Source organism: Sitophilus oryzae, unplaced genomic scaffold (genome assembly GCF_002938485.1).
Source record: "Sitophilus oryzae breed Bouriz unplaced genomic scaffold, Soryzae_2.0 scaffold_227_pilon_pilon, whole genome shotgun sequence".
NCBI classification, from domain to species: Eukaryota; Metazoa; Arthropoda; class Insecta; order Coleoptera; family Curculionidae; genus Sitophilus; species Sitophilus oryzae.
Genome location: NW_022146782.1, coordinates 3946102 through 3966184, shown reverse-complemented (window position 1 = coordinate 3966184; position 20083 = coordinate 3946102). Strand labels below are relative to the sequence as shown.

General features: G+C 33.8%; 1 protein-coding gene across 2 annotated transcripts; it reads left to right on the top strand.

Annotated features, from left to right (window-relative positions):
* The first annotated feature begins 1601 nt into the window (after window positions 1-1601).
* LOC115884285 lies at window positions 1602-19209 on the top strand. Of its 2 annotated transcripts, none has more exons than XM_030902819.1 (6): window positions 1602-1925; window positions 12874-13130; window positions 15315-15572; window positions 15911-16024; window positions 16105-16298; window positions 18064-19209. In XM_030902819.1, the coding sequence occupies exons 1-6, from the start codon at window positions 1777-1779 to the stop codon at window positions 18163-18165; spliced, it is 1074 nt and encodes a 357-aa protein (XP_030758679.1). In that variant the 5' UTR covers window positions 1602-1776; the 3' UTR covers window positions 18166-19209. The 2 variants fall into 2 exon arrangements, with proteins under 2 accessions (XP_030758679.1, XP_030758678.1); XM_030902818.1 differs by lacking the exon at window positions 1602-1925 and adding an exon at window positions 1946-2717.
* The last annotated feature ends 874 nt before the right edge of the window (window positions 19210-20083 follow it).

Sequence of the window (20083 nt, the reverse complement as noted above, 5' to 3'; positions counted from 1 at the left end):
TTCATTTGACACATTTGAATTTGATTTGAAATTTTGTAGATTTGTCTGTCTTTACGGAGCTTATTTTATGTTATTTATTATTTATTCTACTACTGATAGTTGTATAAAGGTAGTAAATCTAGATGGAAATTGTGGCAGCACTTAAATTAACAGTGACACTATCGCGATTTATCGAAAAAGACTCTAAAATAGTTGGTTGTGTAGCGTGCGGTAGATCTCGGCAAAAATTGAGTGAAATAATGGAACAACTTTTCGCTAGTAAGTGACTATATAATATACATACGTGTAGTAAACCGATCATTTATGAAATTCACTTAAATTAACTAAATTATATATTTTTCTTGCATTTTAGCTTTTATTTATTACTTATCAAAGATTAGATGTCAAAGAATTTAGATACGTCAATTTGATTTATCTGCTTCAGTAGCGTATCGGATGTTTGTGTTAATAAATAATTATTATAACTTATCTATTTTTATTACAATTATATATTTTTGTAACAATTTTAATAACTACATTTATTCACAACGTAAAATAAAACAACAAATTATTGAGTCTACCCCACGTCTACCCTACATCATAGTTTTACATTTTTTAAATAAAATTAGAACGGCACTGGTAAACCGGAATATAAGTCGGCCATATTTGAGGCCCATCGCGGTGGACCTAAGATTTTTGATATGCTCCTTCCTTAGTCTTCTTATTCAAAGGACACAGCACTAAATAGAAATAAACACAGGACTTAACCCGGCTTAAATATAAATATACAGGGTGTCCCAGAAATAAGAATCATATTTCTAAGTCCAAAATAACGGAGTTATTTTACTTTGAACATTTCCAAAAAAACGATTTTTTGCTACAATTTTGAGAACCACTGGATCTTTTCCGGATTTTCTTCCTTGTAAATTTAATCTACTATCTATGTTGCCATATTATCAAGAAATTATTTTTTTAAATAAAAACTAAAAAAATCTCCCAAAAAATTTTCAAAATATTTTTTTCGCGAAAAAAACCTCATAGGCGTGTTTCTGGGGTTGAATTATAATACCAGTTAAAATACTTGCACTTATTTCTGGGACACCCTGTTTATAAATAATAAAATGAAAAAGCAAACGATCTAGCATCTAGAAAAGGAGCGAACACGTGCCATAAACTTGGAGAACTAACCTCTGCAAAACCGTCTCAGATACTGGCTTTTATCAAAGCCCTGAGACTATTGTATGACGATTTATAATTCAAGAAAGGGAGACAAAATATTTCGAACTCAGAAATTTAAAAATATTTTACCTTAATTACGAAACACCCTGTATAATAATAAGAAAACTATTTTCAAGGTCACGTGCCAAACAATACTGTAAATATCCCATTGATAATTGTTGTGGTTATTTTAAAAATACGGTGCTGTCACAGCTGGATAAAAATACCTACACGATGCACTTTAATTCTCTGTTTGCCTAGAAATAACAAAAAAACTTTAAACTCTTTAATGAAAGAAAGAGAATAATAAACTCATATATTCAATAGAAAATTACATATAAAAATGATATTATTTGTTGTAAAAACTTCAGAATTTTCTGTTCAAAACGACGAGAATATTATTTTTAATTTTATTGGCATTTAAAAAGGCTATTCCGTTGAATACACCAAACATCTGCACAAAGCGCACCGCACTTACATCGACAAAGGGAAACCTTCGGCCGGACGCTTGGCAACGCCGCAATCGACAAACTCTGCTCGATCAGTCGGCCGTCGCATTTTAGTCCGCGAACTAGTAACATGGCGACGGTAAAAGCTACGGCAAAATTTTTCACGCACGGTACGTGTGAACAATACGAACAAGTCCTCAAACTCTACCCGCAAGCACTCAAACTCAAGGCAGATAACAAGGCCAAGAAACCGGAGGAACTCATCAAACTGGACAATTGGTAAGTGATTTTCTCCCACTGTGCGTGTCTGCGATGATAAATAACTTAAATCTTGATGACAACTGACAACACTGTGTCAATGAACTCGGTTAATCAAAAGTTTCGGAATCTAGTGTCTTGTTTAAAGTGTTTTTCGAGCTTTGTTACCTACGGGAATCGTTTAAATAACGCCTGGGGAAGGTGTCGTGGCATAACGGCATCATGGCTGTTCTCGGTCGCTTGCCAACTCGTTTTACCACTCGAAAATCCGTAAAAACACCCTTTCCGTGTGTTTAAACTCCCAAACACGGTCCCTGGTTAAGGTATTTCGGGTTTCCGAGGCCTGGAAAGGTGGAATTTCGCTCGAAAACCAGTCGAAAGTGTTGCTTAACAAAGACGTTGGTCGGTTTCAAAATGGTTCCCGTTCGCGACAGACAAAGCACACTTGTACGTGTCGGACAAATTCCCGGTTTTTAGTCCCGGTTTTGGGCGAAATTGTCGCGGAAATGCGGTGGACGCACGTATCCGTATTGTTTACTTTCAAATAAATCCCGCCTTTTGCTATTTGAATTTTGATTGATCTTTACCGACTAGCGGTCGCTGGGTAGTGGAGGGGGCAGATATAATCGGCGATGTGCACATGTTTTCCAAGGATAAGACGGTGTTTTTTCGATTTGTTTTCAGTACAGTTTCGTGTTTTCGTATGATTTTTGTGATTGTTGCATTGCTAGGTTATTTGTTTAGTTGCCGTTTCAAGTCTCGCCGAAGGCGTGCGACAAAATTGATGGTTTCTCGGCTAGGATTATGCGAAAGGTTCATATTTTTCAATTTAATTCACTGGAACAGTTTGTTTTAGTTTTAATTTGTTATAGATTGTTTTTAATTCATATTTTGCTTCATAGGAATACTGTTAGTTTACTTTTCCTGTTATTTTTCTAAATTTAAATGTGCAAAGCTTTATTCAGAACCTCGCAATTAGTGGAGTAAATTAGTGGTTTCAATTAGCGTAGAAGTTTGTTCCTTTAATAAGCTTTTGTAAGCATTCAGAACGTCAAAATTAGTGGTAGACATTTTCAATTAGTAGAAAAAGTTATCAAACTTTTAACTTTTCCACTAAATATACCTACTTCAAAATTTGCCAGAAATGTCATTTTGACCTTTGATTATCTTCCGTCAAGAGAAATTGTGGTTAGACATCAAAAGTTGATTGTTTTATAAAATAAATATTGGGCTTTTCTATGGATACAACTGATTAACGCCAGCTGTTGCTAGGATATTATACTTTATATTAATTTTAATTGTGTTTTTTAATTGTGTTTTTTTAATTTTGTGTGTTTGAAGCTTTAGTGTGTTAACTTTTTCTATTAATTGAAAATTAAGCCCACTAATTTTGACGTTCTCAATGTTTACATTGAAATTAGAGGAACAAACTTCTACGCTAATTGAAACCACTAATTTCGCGGTTCTAAATAAAGCTTAAATCTTATAAACCAGGATACATATGTTAAAAACTATTTTCCGGACATTGTTAAATATTATTTTTATTTCTTTATTCTCTAAATATGTATATGTGTGTGCTTGAAATAGCCTGTATAAATAAAGTGATAAGTGATGACACTGCAACTCTCCGTGGCTCAAGTCAAACACTTGTATTACTGTTTGCTAATGAATATTGCATTATATGGTATTTTTTAGTATGCTCAGTGAAAACGGAGAACAGAACAGTGACTGTAATAATAAACTTTTCCAAGGAAGTTTCAAGCATGCGAGACAGTAATTTTATTTAAAGTTATTGTACTATTGTTTAATTATTATATTGAATGATGCTGAGATTACAAGAAGAACTTTGTTGAGTTATTTCCTTTGGGATGTATTAGGTAAAGACTGTCCAATATTAGAGAGAATTAATTATTTCTAGTTGGACAGATTGTACCAAGAAGTATTCTAACTTAAACAGTTTGTAGATTTGTGTCATTAACTAACAAATAAGCTGTAACTGATGTAAAGTAAATAAGAATACTAGTCTAAGACTGATTTAGTTAATAATTAGTTTGATTATGTGGTGTTTTTGGAGGATGTAGTCAATGTGACAACTCAAAAACGGTTTGTTTTGAATTGAAGAATGTTTGTAAACGCTTAACGCACGCGGTCGACCTTTATTAATAGAATTTAGCTCGGCATCTTTTGTTTTACCCGACCTTGACCTACAAGACGGGAAACACGTTTTGCACCGGAATTCTAATTACCTGCATCTCGGGCAGTACCGGAATTCGCAGAGATGCCACCGTGGCCGCCGGCACTGGCTCGTTTATTTGCGATAGGACAGTCAGCATTCAGTATTTCGAACACAGGCAGTAAACAGTGTACGGAAATAGTACCTGGCCTGTGTAGTTTGCATTTTCGTTATACAGGGGTGGTTATAAAAGTTTATAGTTAAACTTTTCATAGTTTTTGCGTATCGCTTAAAAGTCAATTATTTTATTTGTACCTAGAAACCTAGAACCTTTCTATAGAAAGGATACTTAGTTGTAAAAGGTATTTTATAGGGTATTTATACAGGTTGTTTGGAAGGGATATTTGATACTATCAGGAATACGAGGAGGAAGTGAAATTACGGCAAAGCTTCAGAATTTTGCGTCCAATAAAATTACATTTTGAAAATAAAGAAATTCAAAATTTTGCTTTGTGCACCAAAAAAGACTATAAATATATCGAAAATTTGACTCGAAATACCCAGTATGTGGTACCAAATCGTAAAAAATGCTTTTTCCCAATATGCTAACGAGCCATCCTTGTTCTTTTTGAAAAAATTGGCGCCGGGGGCACGTATAGCCGCCCATACTAAAATATGTTATTAAAAAGTTGGTAGGCAGTTCTTTTAGTTTCAAAGTAAAGGAATTTTTTCAATTTTTTTTAATCTCACAAACTGCGACTTGATTTTGATGTTATTACAAATTTTGTTGCAAATATTCCTAATCTTAAATTGAAAACCGCGTTTCGCTAGCTACTGTAATTTTGGAGCTACGATTTTTTAAAAATTTTAACCCCCTCCCATACCCCCTTAACAACCCCCCGCCCCCACCAAAAACTAATGGCCAGATTCTCGGGTGCCACAGTATTTTTATGCCAAATTTGGTTAAAATCAGTTTAGCGGTTTTTGAGTTATCGTGTTACAGACGGACAGACAGACAGACACTATGAAAATATTTTGTATTTAGGTCATTTATGACCCAAATAACATAACTCATTTTGAGTGCAAGAATAATTACTAGCTTTAAACGGCAATAACTTGTTTCATTTAAATGGAACACCCTATATATTTTACGTGAATCAGATGCACAATGTAATTGTCTATCAAATTGTATTATACCAATTTTTACCCATCTCCAAGTTTTCGTAGAAATTGCATTTTCTTATAATTTAGACCTCATTTATCACTATACCTATGGAATATTGACATTTCAGAACTCTTTGTAAAACCTAGTACCAATTAAATATACCACCATTATTTCCTACCAAAAATTAGTTAATTACATACTTTTAAATTGTTTTAATTAATAAATTATTCTAAATAAATGTGGATTTGGCTCAGAAATCAATATAATAATAAGTTATGAAAATGAATGTCTCTGTTTTTATAAATAAGCATTCGTCAATAAATGAAATAAAATTTATAAGGTGTTAGTTTTACCACACTGTGTAATACACACACAAAAATTCAGTTTTTTAGTATTTGGAACAATTATTACTACAACGTAAACAGTCAATTAATGTAGTTTGAATACTGGGATCATATTAATTGGTCCTCTTTAACAAAAAATATTCAAACAGTTTTTTTTATTTTTTAATAAATAAGCGAACTATATCAACAATATTAGTATATGTACCCTTTGAAAATTTGTTACATCTTTAAAAATAAGCTAAAATGTCAATATTCCATGGGTATAGTGATTAAATGAGGTCTAAACTATAAGAAAATGCATTTTCTATGAAAACTTGAAGAGATGGGTAAAAAAAGGAACAATACAATTTGATAGACAATTACATTATGTATCTGATTCACGTAAAATATATAGGGTGTTCCATTTAAATTAAACAAGTTATTGCCGTTTAAAGCTAGTAATTATTTAATAAAAAATTTTGGTCACTCTGTATTAGGTCGTAAAATTTTTATTATTGCTACACAATATATGACCAATAAATAATCTTCTGTAAATATTTAGTATTAAAAACTTTTATACCCTTGGAGAAATAAAGCCTTAAATTTTTTTCTGCAATTTCATAAAATTGAAAATATTTCAAAAACGGTAAGGTTTAAGTGTGATAAACCTTAATCAAATTTACCTTTATTTCAATCGTAGAATCCAAAAATAGAATAATATACAGGCTGTTCTATTTAAAAAAATACAAGTATAATATTTTTTACTTATTTGGGACAGTCTGTATCTTGTAAAAATATTTTTAAATTGTAGCTTTAATAGTCCTTCAACGAACCCAAAACTTACAATTTGTAAAAATCTAATCGTTTAGCTACAATACTCCGTGTCGTATGTGGTGAACAACCCTGTACAAAACTAATTTTCTACGTCTGGACATGAAAAAAATCTAGAAAATTAGTTGTTGTAGAAAATTAATTTTCTACGTGTATTAAATACGGTAAACCCTGACACTCGGTATAAAAATGAAACGAAAAGTAACCTACTGTGAACGGTTTGCTGCGAAGTAATTTTCCACTTTTAAAAGAAAGAGAATTGAAGCAAGGAAGTGTTCTTCGGTTGTAACGGGTCCGGAAAACCACTGTGCGTGAAACATCCCGTACGTTTTCTTCGGTGGTACCGGTTCTGAAGACAGGAAACAGTTGCGGTGGTAATACGCAGGTGTCTTTCCCTTAAAAAACAGCACGAGACTTTTTTAGTTTTGAAAAAAATAACACGCCAACATTTTTTTTTATTTTGCTGACTCCAAAAAATATATTTTTGGTTTGCAAATAACCAGTGGCGGCTCGTGGTTATTATTGTAGGGAGGTCAATATCTGAAAATATTGCGTCGATTTTTTTTAAGCGACCAAATTTAATTGGTTTCTCATACGGTACTTGTACGTTTAGTTAAAGGAAAATAAATCTAAAAATAAATACAAATTATGTTAAAATGAAACCTACCCTTACATTTTTAAACAGATGGTCTAGTGTCATTTCACTAAAAATCCAGTTTTTTCCACGATGGGATTTTAAAGACACTTAATAATAATGTCACAAAAATATAAATACATATACAGGGTTGTTCACCACATACGACACGGAGTATTGTAGCTAAACGATTAGATTTTTATAAATTTCAAGTTTTGGGTTCGATGTAGGACTATTAGAGGTACAATTTAAAAATATTTTTACAAGATACAGAGTGTCCGAAATAAATAAAAAATATCAAAGTTGTATTTTTTTAAATGGAACACCCTGTATATTATTACATTTTTAGTTTCTACGATTAAAATAAAGGTAAATTTGATTAAGGCTTATTACACTTAAACCTTACCGTTTTTGAAATATTTTCAATTTTGTGAAATTCCATTAAAAATGTTAAGGCTTCATTTCTCCAAGGGTATCAAAGTTTTTAATACTAAATATTTATTGAAGTTTATTTATTGATCAGTTATTGTGTTGCAATAATAAAAATATTACTACCTTATACAGAGTGTCTAAAAATTTATTTTAAATAATTTCTAGCTTTAAACGCCAATAACTTCTTTAATTTAAATGGAATGCCCTGTATATTTTAGGAGAATCAGATGCACAATTTAATTGTCTATCAAATTGTATTATACCATTTTTTACCTATCCCTACAAGTTTTCGTAGAAAATGCATTTTCTTATAATTTAGACCTCATTTATCGATATACCCATGGAATATTGACATTTGAGATTGTTTTTAAAGCAACAAATGTACAAAATGTACAGGCTAGTAATATTTTAGCAAAACGATAATATTACTAGCCCATTTGTATGCAAAAAGAAAACTATTTAAATCTTTATAAAAGAGTATACCATTAATTAAATATAACACCATTATTTCCGCCCATATACTAATTAATTACATACTTAATTGTGTTCGTTAATAAATTATTCTAAATAAATGTGGATTTGAGTCAGAAATCAATATAATAATAAGTTATCACAATTAAAGTCTCTGTTGTATATATAAATAAGCATTTATTAAAAAATGAAATATCATTTTTAAGGTGTTACTTTTTATCACACTGTCTAATACCCATACAAAATTCAGTTTTTTAGTATTTGGAGCAATTATTATTAATCAACGCAAACAGTCAATTCATGTAGTTTGAATACTGGAATCATATTAATTGGTCCTCTTTAACAAATATTTAAACAGTTTTTTTTTATTTTTTTAATGAAATAAACGAACTATATCGACAATGTTAGTATCTCTACTCTTTACAAATTTGGTACATCTTTAAAACAATCTAAAATGTCAATATTCCATGGGTATATTGATAAATGAGGTCTAAATTATAAGAAAATGCATTTTCTACGAAAACTTGAAGGGATAGGTAAAAAATGGTATAACACAATTTGATAGACAATTAAATTGTGCATCTGATTCTCCTAAAATATACAGGGCGTTCCATTTAAATTAAACAAGTTATTGCCGTTTGAAGCTAATAATTATTTAAAATAAATTTTTAGACACTCTGTATAAAGTAGTATTATTTTTATTATTGCAACACAATAACTGATCAATAAATAAACTTCAGTAAATATTTAGTATTAAAAACTTTGATACCCTTGGAGGAATCAAGCCTTAAAATTTTTACTGCAAAAGTAAAAATAAATATGTAAAAATATTCCATGGGTATATCGATAAATGAGGTCTAAATTATAAGAAAATGCATTTTCTACGAAAACTTGTAGGGATAGGTAAAAAATGGTATAATACAATTTGATAGACAATTAAATTGTGCATCTGATTCTCCTAAAATATACAGAGCATTCCATTTAAATTAAAGAAGTTATTGGCGTTTAAAGCTAGAAATTATTTAAAATAAATTTTTAGATACTCTGTATAAAGTAGTATTATTTTTATTATTGCAACACAATAACTGATCAATAAATAAACTTCAGTAAATATTTAGTATTAAAAACTTTGATACCCTTGGAGGAATCAAGCCTTAAAATTTTTACTGCAAAAGAAAAAATAAATATGTAAAAATATGTTAAAATTAAAAAAAAACGATTAAAAAAAGTCGCCTTGACTAGGATTCGAACCTGCCTTACTACGGCTCCAATGTCATAGCAGCGTAAAGTCCTAACGCTTTAACCACGCAGCCACCGAGGACTTGAAAGATTCTATGTCAAATTCTTACTTAAAAGATAATGTTTAGTGAAAGTACTTTTTTATTTATAAACATTTATTTAATTCTGTTTTTAGTATTTGTTCTTATAGCGGCAACATAGATACATTATCTATAAAAATTTCAACTGTCTAGCTATAACGGTTCATAAGATAAACCTTTGTGACAGACGGACAGACAGCGAACTCTTAGTAATAGGGTTCCCGTTTTTACCCTTTGGGTACGGAACCCTAAAAATGAAAATGTGGTAGAATTTTTCCTAAAATATGGTAGAAAGTCCCAAAAATTATATTTCTTTCTTAATCTTTTTCAACTTATTCAAATGGGATACCAATTTTTAATTATACCTCATTTGGTCATAACATTATTTTCCTAAGGTTATTACAAGCCATGTAGGTACTCAACAAATCCAAGTTCTCATTTTATTACCTTACTTAACAATGGAAGCGTTTTTTTTTGTTTAACCTGTGTGTGGCAAGCGTAACACAACAGAATACCGCAGTAGTACCGCCAGAGGTACTGCTTCTTTTGGTATACAATGCGTAGACCTCTGAGTAATGAAATAACCTAGAAAACTATGAATGGTTCGTTTACGAAAAACCACAGAGACACTTGGGTGTTAAATATGGTACAAGGTTTTTCATTTTCTATCTACATATACAGGGTGTTTCGTAAATAAGTGCACGTATTTGAAGGAGTGATAGATCAGGACAAAAGAAATTTCAGCACCCTGTATCTCTGTAATTAAGATATTTAGGACATACATTCATATGAAGTTTTTCTCTTAGAATAGGTCCAAGAATCACGCCCTTAAATATTAGCATGTCGTTAGGGAACACCCTGTATATTTAACCTATATTAATAACTAGCGTGTACCCGCGACTTCGTTCGCGTCGAATTAATCATTCGTAATGGTGATGATAAAGCAAAGCAAGAATTTCCATTAACATACAAACTGGATAAAATTTTCTTATCCAGTTTCTTCTATGGCGATATTATTATAGAACTTGGTAATATTTGAGGGGTAGTTTCATCTTGTTGGAATTTGACTTTCGAAAAATCCGTTTGCCAAAAATAAGCTTTTTACGTCAAGCAGTTTAAGCAGAATCGTGGTTAATCAATTACCCAACTTTTTGGAACACCCTGTATGATTTTTTAAAAACAGATTAACAGAAAGACTAACCCTTTTTTAAATAAAAAATATTGTAATATTTGAGTGGCGTTTTCACCCTCTGGGAATTTGAGATTCGAGAAACCCCTCCTTATCGAACCTTTACACCCCACAGTCAATCCGTTTGCCAAAAATCAGCTTTAAACTTCAAGCAGTTTAAGCAGAATCGTGATTACTCAATGGTCATATTTTATGAAACACCCTGTATAAATTTTTAAAAAATCTTAAAATATGTAAAACAACAAAATAAAATATACGCGTTTAAGAGTTTTTTTCCGAAAAACTCACCGGTTTTCAAATAAAAAATATTCTAATATTTGAGGGTTTTTTTTAAACCACTACCACTGCGAACGGCAGCTTTTCATCGGAGAGCAGTCGTGGATAAGGTATTTCACTAGAGAGAAAATTAATCAGTAATAATTAACAAAAGATATATAGATATTGGGCGCCAGGCATGTACAGAGAAAGAAAACACAGTTGTATATTACTTAAAACTAATGACTATATTTATTCATGATGAATTCTGATGGTAAATAGCATTGTACAATTTTAATAATTATTATAGTGGTTATTTGTTGAGTAAAACTATGTATGTAAATAATATTAAATATGTTCTATGAAAAGACTATGAAAAAATACAATGCGTGTAACGTTATAGAAAATATAAGAAAAGTAGCATTACTTTATTTAATTTAATATATTCCATATGATGCTAAATCGAAGATGTTACAACCTGTAGATTCTAGAATCTATTAAAATAGTGCAATAATATCTATAAAAGTAATACCATTACAAGACGTAATGCAATGAAACCTAAGATCTAAATTATATTTTAAAGATTATATCGACATGAATGTTCTTAACAATCTAACCACTGAACATAGTCTGTACGATATTACTTAAGATGTACGTTATTGTTTAAGACTGAAAATGTTTTAGATGTTAAATGTAAAACTAGAACTTAAATATACACTTAGCTGTTCTTTTATGTAACCTTGCTTCAAACAGTAGCAGCGTGAGGTGGTCTAGCATCTCTGTACTGTCTGTCGGCCATCCTGTTGGCCAAAACAACAAAAGGGGCCAGATTGAGGACACCGTGAATCACTACAGCCGCAGCCACTGATCAGGCTTAGAAATGGGAGTGAAGCAGCATGGGACTCAAGCTACATCCACGCTGTGGCACTTAGATGCAAAAAAAAATCGCTCTCACTGGGGACACTCGTCCACAGGACATCTTGGACACAGTCCGTACCTTGGAAATAGTCCGTACCTTGGACACAGTCCGTACCTTGGACATAGTCCGTACCTTGGAAATAGTCCTACCTTGGACACAGTCCGTACTTGGACCCTAAAAATATGAAACTCTTGTTTAAAACCAAACAAGGTCTAATAAACAAAATAAACCCACCTCGAAATACTTCCGAGGGCTCAATAAATAATAAACAACATGTCCTTTCTTCCATGTGACATTCTGGAGGACAAAAGAAAAGGGACGCCAACGTGCCAGCAAAACACAAATACAAGTTGGGACATCCGTAACTCTACCCTAAAAATTCAATAATAATATCGAATCTAAAAGGATAATATCTCATCTTTACCTGTTGCTTTGAAATAGCAGCTGATTCAGATTATACAGCAAGATTTAAATAATCACCATTTCTAAAAGCTGGGATAAAACAGAGCGTCAAAACAAAGTGAGGTTAAGCACGGAGAGTTGACAGAAGCGATGTTGACAGCGCGCGCCTTCACAGAATAGTAACAGGGTTGTGTCGAACGATCACAGGGTTGGCGACCAGGGAACGTAAAAATTACGCGTCAAATAAACTATCCGGCCTGAACGAGAGGGAATCCGGTGATGATAGGCCAGACATCATATATTATATATAAAAAAGACATGTAACGAACTAAAAACGTTACAACCCCCTTAGAATTCGAGTTTCGAAAAATCTTATATAATATCGATCTTAATAAAATCTTATATAATATCTTATCGAACCTCTACACCCTAAAATCAATCCGTTTTCCAAAAATCAGCTTTTTACGTCCAGGATCGTGATTAATCAATGACCAGATTTTTTGAAACACCCTGTATACATTTTTAAAAAATCTTAAAATATGAAAAAAAATAAAATAAAATATACGTGTTTAAGCGTTTTTTTCGGAAGCTTGACCGTTTTTTAAATAAAAAATATTGTAATATTTGAGGGGTGGTTTCACCCCCTTGGAACTGAAATTTCGAAAAATCCCTTCTTATCGAACCTCTACACCCTAGAATCAACCTGTATGCCAAAATTGAGCTTCTTACGTTGAGTGGTTTGAGCAGGATCGTGATTAATCAGTGAGTCAGTCACTTAAGGATTTTATATATTAGTATAGATTAAAATATTAGGTTTTGAATTGAAATCTAATACTATCTTTTTATTGGTTTTTAGGTACCAAAATGAACTGCCCAAAAAGATCAAGTCCCGAGGGAAAGACGCACATATGGTTCACGAGGAGCTGGTCCAAACGATGAAATGGAAACAAATTAGGGGAAAATTCTACCCGCAGCTCAGTTATCTGGTCAAAGTGAACACTCCCCGTATGGTGATACAAGAGACGAAAAAAGCCTTCAAAAAACTGCCCAACTTGGAACAAGCCATCACTGCACTTAGTAATTTGAAGGGTGTCGGCACTACCATGGCTAGTGGTGAGTGTTCGATAGTTCTGTTTTATAGTAGTGTTTTTATTCTTTACCCTAAGCTATAAAAAATTGCACGAAAAACTATTAGTCCGAGAGCTAGCAACGTTTTCCAGAAAGCTGGCTCTTATATCTTTTCCTATGCTCTCTGGAACAGCGTGCGAGTCGTCTGGCTGCCGATAGACGTTGCGTTCACTACTGCGGATTGAAAGAAGAAATATTCCTATACCGGGTGTTGCATCGTCGAGCGGGAAATAGGAAATCCCATGTAAATTTTAGTGGGGTCAATTATTGGCTTCCCTAATTATTTTAGAGAATAATTCTATTTAGGTTTATTGAAGAGCACTAAAACCCACATTCAAAAGAATAACTTTAGATATTTTTGATTAGCCCGTTTACGAGGTATCGTCGATTTCTTTTTAAATATTTCTCCTTTCTTATGGCCCTGTATTTACTTATGAGCACCAGTCAAGGCAAAAGATAACTGTCAAATGAAGTTGTCATTTCAGAAATTTACCTATTTAGTGCTTTATTATTATTGAAAACTCATTCCTACATCGGAAATCTTAATAAAAACTTAATAACTTATTTAATAACTTATTAATTTAGGTACTATTAAATTGTTAGAACTTTAGGATTTAAGATGCTCAAATATTCCTCCATCGACTGCTAGACAATAACCCAGGCGATCATAAAATTCTCTTCTTACATTCGCTAGTTGGTAAACTGAAATTCTATTGCATTCGGCAGGAATAGCATTTTTTAACTCGTCTAGATTTGGGTATTTTTTATCCTTGTATATCTGGTTTTTTAAATGGCCCCAGAGAAAGAAATAATTTGGCGAAATATCAGGAGACCTTGCTGGCCAATTTACTGTGTGATTTAGGTCAATAACGTTCCCGTTAAAACTATTGCCTAAATATTCCCGAACAGTCAAGGTACTATGTGCCGGGCAGCCATCCATTTGGTACCAAACTTCCTGATTTTCCCTAGCGGCATCATGTAAAGCAGATAAAATATGATTTTCGAGTAGTTCCAAATAATATTCTGCATTTAAATTTCGCGTAAGAAATAATGGCCCTATAATATTGTGTCCGGATATCCCTGCCCAAACATTTACTTTCTGTGGATATTGCGTCCTTGTTTCGACAAACCTGTGTTGGTTTTCTTTGTTCCAATATCGATAACTTTGAACCCCAATGTTCATTATTTAAGGTAAACGTGCATTCGTCAGTGAAGCATATGTTTTTTAAAAATTCCCTCTCCGTGTTTGCTCTTTCCATCATATCAAAACAAAACGCCTGCCGCCGTATGTCGTCCCCATCTCGTAGCTCTTGGTGCTTTTCATATTTGAAGGAATAGTATTTATGTCGTTTCAAAATTCGAAACGCTGTAGTGTGATCTATTCCTATTTCATCCTCAAGTTTCCTTGTGCTGATCTTTCCATCGTTCTCTTCCACGCACAATAAAACTTCCAAGTCGGTATCATTTCTTGCATCTTCTCTTTGTTCCTGCCTTGCTTCACATCTGCAGATATTTATTAGGGTACCTTTGGTCTCAAATCTCTGGATATTCCTTGCGATTGTAGATTTTCCAGGTATCGGTCTATTCGGATACAGAGCAGCAAACATGTCCGACACCTTTTGATGACTATTTCCTTGATAATACCATTTAATCATCAATACTTTTTTTTCGGTAGTGTAATTCATGGCTAATATTTTCGATGTAGGTATGAGTTTTTAATAATAATAATAAAGCACTAAATAGATAAATTTCTGAAATGACAACTTCATTTGACAGTTATCTTTTACCTTACTGGTGCTCATAAGTAAATACAGGGCCATAAGAAAGGAGAAATATTTAAAAAGAAATCGGCGATAACTCGTAAACGAGCTAATCAAAAATATATAAAGTTATTCTTTTGAAAGTGGGTTTTAGTGCTCTTCAATAAACCTAATTAGAATTATTCTCTAAAATAATTAGGGAAGCCAATAAATTTGGCCAATAATTTATTTATTTATTTATTATTTATTTATTAGAATATAAATGAAAATAAAATAAAAAAAGTTTACCCCGAGCCGCTATTGAAATCTGGACTTATAAGTCTCCAAAGCGCAGCGCTATGGAGAGCACGTCACTTGTAGATGAAAAAGACAAATGCACACACGAAACTTTACTTTTTTCTTTTTCTAGCACTCTTAGCCGCCGCCTGTCCAGAGTCTGCGCCGTTCATGGCCGACGAATGCCTCATGGCCATCCCCGACATCGAGGGCATCGACTACACCACGAAAGAGTACCTGAAGTTCGCGCAGCACATAGGCACAGTGGCGGAAAGGTTAAATAGCGACGCGGAGAGATCGAACCATTCGACGCGCTGGTCGCCTCACAAGGTCGAGCTCGCCATCTGGACGCACTACGTCGTATCAGAACTCAAACCGGAACTCTTAGACGGTAAGTTTATTGGTATAGATAATATTTTGATTTATTATTGATTAGATTCGTCAAGGTGGCTATTAGCCTGCTCCACTGCGACCTTTTCAGATCTACTGTGGTCTTCTTCTGATCCCCTTAGGTTGCATTCTTCAGTCCTATCTTTTTCAAAAAGTATCAACTTGGAGACTGAACCCTTCATATAGCCCTTTGCCAATTGCCTATAGTTTCCTAGTATAAAGAACGAAAGATTCTGACGAAATCTTCCCTGGCTCATTGAACAGATTTTACTTGATGTCGTTATTAAATGTTAATAGTACAATGCATAAAAAAATTGCAAATTTTTTTGTCTTTTGCAGATGTTCAAATAGAAAATGGCACCAGCATCCCTCCAGCCCTAGCTGCCCTTCACCAAAACGGCGATTCGTTAGATGCGGACGCCACTGTCACGTCAGACGAAAGTAATTCAGCAGGTAAATCATTAGAACTACTATCAACCAAAAAGAATAGCCAAAAAATTGACGTCGTCAATGAATATTGTGTTTGTTTCTAGGTGGAGTACCCCCGTTGAACGGTAAGTCTTCTGCGCCAGCGGCAGCAGTACCCGCCTCAGCCCTCGATGACGACACCAGGGACACGACGGCCTCGTTCGCGGACACGGACAACGGAAGTCCGGCAGTGTCCGCGGAGGAAGAACTAGGTGAAAATTCAATGTCGGCGTCCAGCGTTAGCGAATCAACAGTACAGGTGAGTCGGTCTAAAACATTGAAGAGAAAAAAACTAACTTTATTCACGAGACGCGTCGTCTTTTTACGAGAAAGATCGATTAAAACGGTAGTAGACCTAGAAGAACAGTGCAGTCGTTATCGGTAAAATAGCTGCATGATTTTATTAACTGAATTTTTATACAAATTATATTGTCTCATTTACGTGGAAAAACGTTATAAAAATAAAACTCATTTAGGTATTTTTGAATTTTTTCTATAAGGAAGTAATATTATTTAAAATATTTATAGCACGCCCATGAATTGATCGTTAACAGAGAATTTCATAACCCCCTTACCGACGTCCCGTAGCTACATAACGATATAGTATCGACATACTGTAGTTTTGTTACATTTTGGCGCCCAACGAGGGGCGCCTAGATCTAACATCTCTTTAAAAGGGTCGACGGAGCTTTCTCAAGTCTTTAATAACAACAGCTTCGAAAAAGTCTTTGTTTATAGATATTCTAAAATCGATAATATTCTTTTAAAGAGTTTTGTTACATTTTGGCGCCCAACGTGGGGCGACAAGACAGAAACATTCATGTTTTGCGACAAAGTAATGACGGATTTAATACATTTCTGCAACATTTTTGTCTCATTTTTGTTTTGTTTCCTAATTCGGAGACTTTTGAATGTCCCGTCTCGAGTCGGTAAAGTTCAAAGAGTCTCTGTTTTGTTGTGTATTTTACGACAAGTTGTCCGTGCAGTGTGGATAGCGTGCGTTGTTAAAAGTAGGAAACTAATGAAATCACACCAGTTTATTACTGTGGAGTGCTGGTACTGCTAATATAATATGACATTAGTATATGGTGGAGTACTCCATCTTTATAAAAAAAATGTCAGAAGAGAGAAAGTGAAACACGAAAAATGCCTACAAACTAATAGAGCTTTATAGAGCGCATTTATTATTTTGAGAGGGGGGTATAAACAAGGACTGCAAAAATTGTTACTAGAAAGCTGGTGCATTAGAGGAGATTTGTTTAGCATTAAATATAAACTCGGTTGATGATGTTAAGAAGAAAATAAGAAATATTAATAGCTATATAGTATATGAGAGAAATAAAAACACAAACATTATTTGTGGTTTCGTTTTGCAACATGGGATGGCGAGTCAAAGACAACACTACTGGCTGCTAGTAATATAGTTTTATCTTCTTTCTAGTGGAAAGGCTACATGATTAATAAAACTAATTCGCATATACTGAAATTTGTTGTAATTTTTTCCTCGCGGTATGGACACTTTGTCACAAATTTGTCTTGTCTGAATTTCTCATTTTTGTTGCAGATTTGTCTTGTTTTTTTCTCCAAATCGTGTTCACTTTTTGTCGATTTGGTCCGGACCCGGCATAACGTACCTTTAAAACGGTTGAAAATCGTTGAAAAAATAAAACTGATTAGGTATTTTTGAATTTTTTTATAAGGAAGTAATGTTATTTAAAATATTTATAGCACGCCCATGAATTGCTCGCTAACAGAGAATTTCATTTCCCCCTTACGGACGTCCCGTAGCTACGTAACGATACAGTATCGGCATACTGTAAAGACTTTTGTTACATTTTGGCGCCCAACGTGAGGCGCCTAGATCTAACATCTCTTTAAAAGGGTTGAAGGGGCTCGCTCTCGATTATAAAAAGCTGCTTCTAGAGCACAGTAACAAACGAGAGAAGAGGTTCAGGTAGAATTACAGCCATATAATATTGGTTATATTGAGATCGATGTTACAGTATAGTATTTTTGTGTTGCAGGACGACGATTCCAACAGTATCCAGAGCTTGAGCGCGAAGAGGCCGCTCGAGGTGCCCGACGGCCCCCCCTCAGCGAAAAAGGCGCGGGAGGAGGCCAAGTGACGTCACACCGGCCTCCCGCCCCCAACCACGCGCTCCGCTAGACTTTTTAATTCATCTAAGTAAGAGACAGAGACAGAAAGAGAGAGTATAAGCTTAGGATTTAACTATTACATGATGTTATATATACTACCTAACGTGTATAGAACCAGGCAAGACACAGTGTTACCTTTTTTAATAAAATAGACCTTTTTCCGTATATTCACAATAGACATACACACACCGTCAATACAGCATAATATTGATTGCGATTTATTTTTTTATCTATCGATTGATTAGTGGTTTTGTAAGAAATTGTTGTGAAGACACGGCGATAGAGAACGCAGGACAGGACAATGTATCACACACGAAGCCATCTCAATTAATTATTATTATTATTGTTTTAGTGAAACGCCGCTAGGTATGCAACTAAAATTACACCTAATCTTGACAGCGTACAGCTTGATTTTTATGCGTCTTTTATCTGTTGATACGATGGTCCGACGCGCGACGGCGCTCTGATTGGTCATAGCGTTTTCGCGCCACTTTTCATCCGTAAATTTTTTACTCCAGCTCGTCGACGAAGAAAGATCGTACGACACTTTTTTGACAAATTTAATTTAACCTTAATAAAAATATAATAGTACAAGAGCAAGCAACGTCGGGAAAACGAGAATTTTATGAAATCTGGTTCTTTAACTTATTGCTATGCTCTCCTGATCAAAGTGCGGGCCGTCTGGCTGCCGGTAGATTACTGCGCATCACATCTGTACAGGGTATCCTGTTTCAATTCAAATTTTCGTGTATTTTATGGGATTTCTCGTTTACGAGTAGAGATACAATGATGCGATTTTCACATTACTTTGCTACTTTTTTATGAAACTACATATGCTACACATAGGTTTGTCCTAGCCTCCTTAGTTCTTGAAATACAGGGCACATTTCTGATGCGCAGTAGTGAGCAGATATTGAATAAAGATATGATGCGCAATAGTGAACACAACGTCTACCGGCGGCCAGACGGTCCGCAAACGGTAGTAAGGGTAGACGGTAGCAAAAGATATATTACAGAACCAGCTTTCTTAAAATTCTCTCTGGAAATCGTTGCTAGCTCTTGGACTATAAGTAAAACAGCGAAATCGTTATGGAAATGAAAATATAAAATGACACCGATCACAAGCAAATCGTACATCCGATGAACGGAGGCATTAAAATGCAATCAAAATTTAAAAACTGCCTAATTTTCTAACCAATCGAAGTCTTTAAATTCAACCAATAAAATTAATATCGTATCGTCGGATAACGGATGCATGAAAATCAAGCTTAAGTTGGTTTGGTTGTTTTTTATTTATTTCTTACATTTTCTGTAAACAAAAAAAATACAGGTTTTAATATGTGCTGCTGAATAGGTTTTCCTATGATTTAAAAAAAAGTCGGAATTTTTCTAGGACTCCTTTGTGTGTATTCTTGGTTGCATACCTAGTGACGTTGACTCTTAATCACCCCCAATTTTTATTGATTGCTGTAATTTTATGATACGATTATCGTACGAACTGCCAAAACTGACATTCGTTTATTTTTTTTTAGATCAAATATATAGAGTTTTTATTTATTATTTTAGATCAATTATAATTATATTTTAGATCAATTATAATCAAATGCCGCTGCCTAGGAAGTATTTACTGATGACGGGCGGTAATCGTGTCATATACGAAACATTCTGCTCTGTAGATTTTTTCCTATATTTTTTTTATGTAGATCCTGTGAACAGATCAGTGGCGCCTAGCGCAGGGAAACAATTTTAATTGAAAAATAATTTTAACAGTTTTTGTAGATAAAGTGTTTTAATTCGTTTCATTATTAACTGAATTCGAATAAATTTATTGAATAACATTTTTTGTGTTGCCCGAACGAGTCGCCACTGGATCCACGTTCGTTCGAA

Bases quoted from the DNA above. Each gene is read 5' to 3' on its own strand.
- LOC115884285 (XM_030902818.1), top strand. From the start codon at position 2,545: ATGTTTTCCAAGGATAAGACGGTGTTTTTTCGATTTGTTTTCAGTACA. The intron at 2,718-12,873 runs GTTCATATTTTT...ATTGGTTTTTAG, and splicing joins CGGCTAGGATTATGCGAAAG to GTACCAAAATGAACTGCCCA. The intron at 16,299-18,063 runs GTGAGTCGGTCT...TTTGTGTTGCAG, and splicing joins TTAGCGAATCAACAGTACAG to GACGACGATTCCAACAGTAT.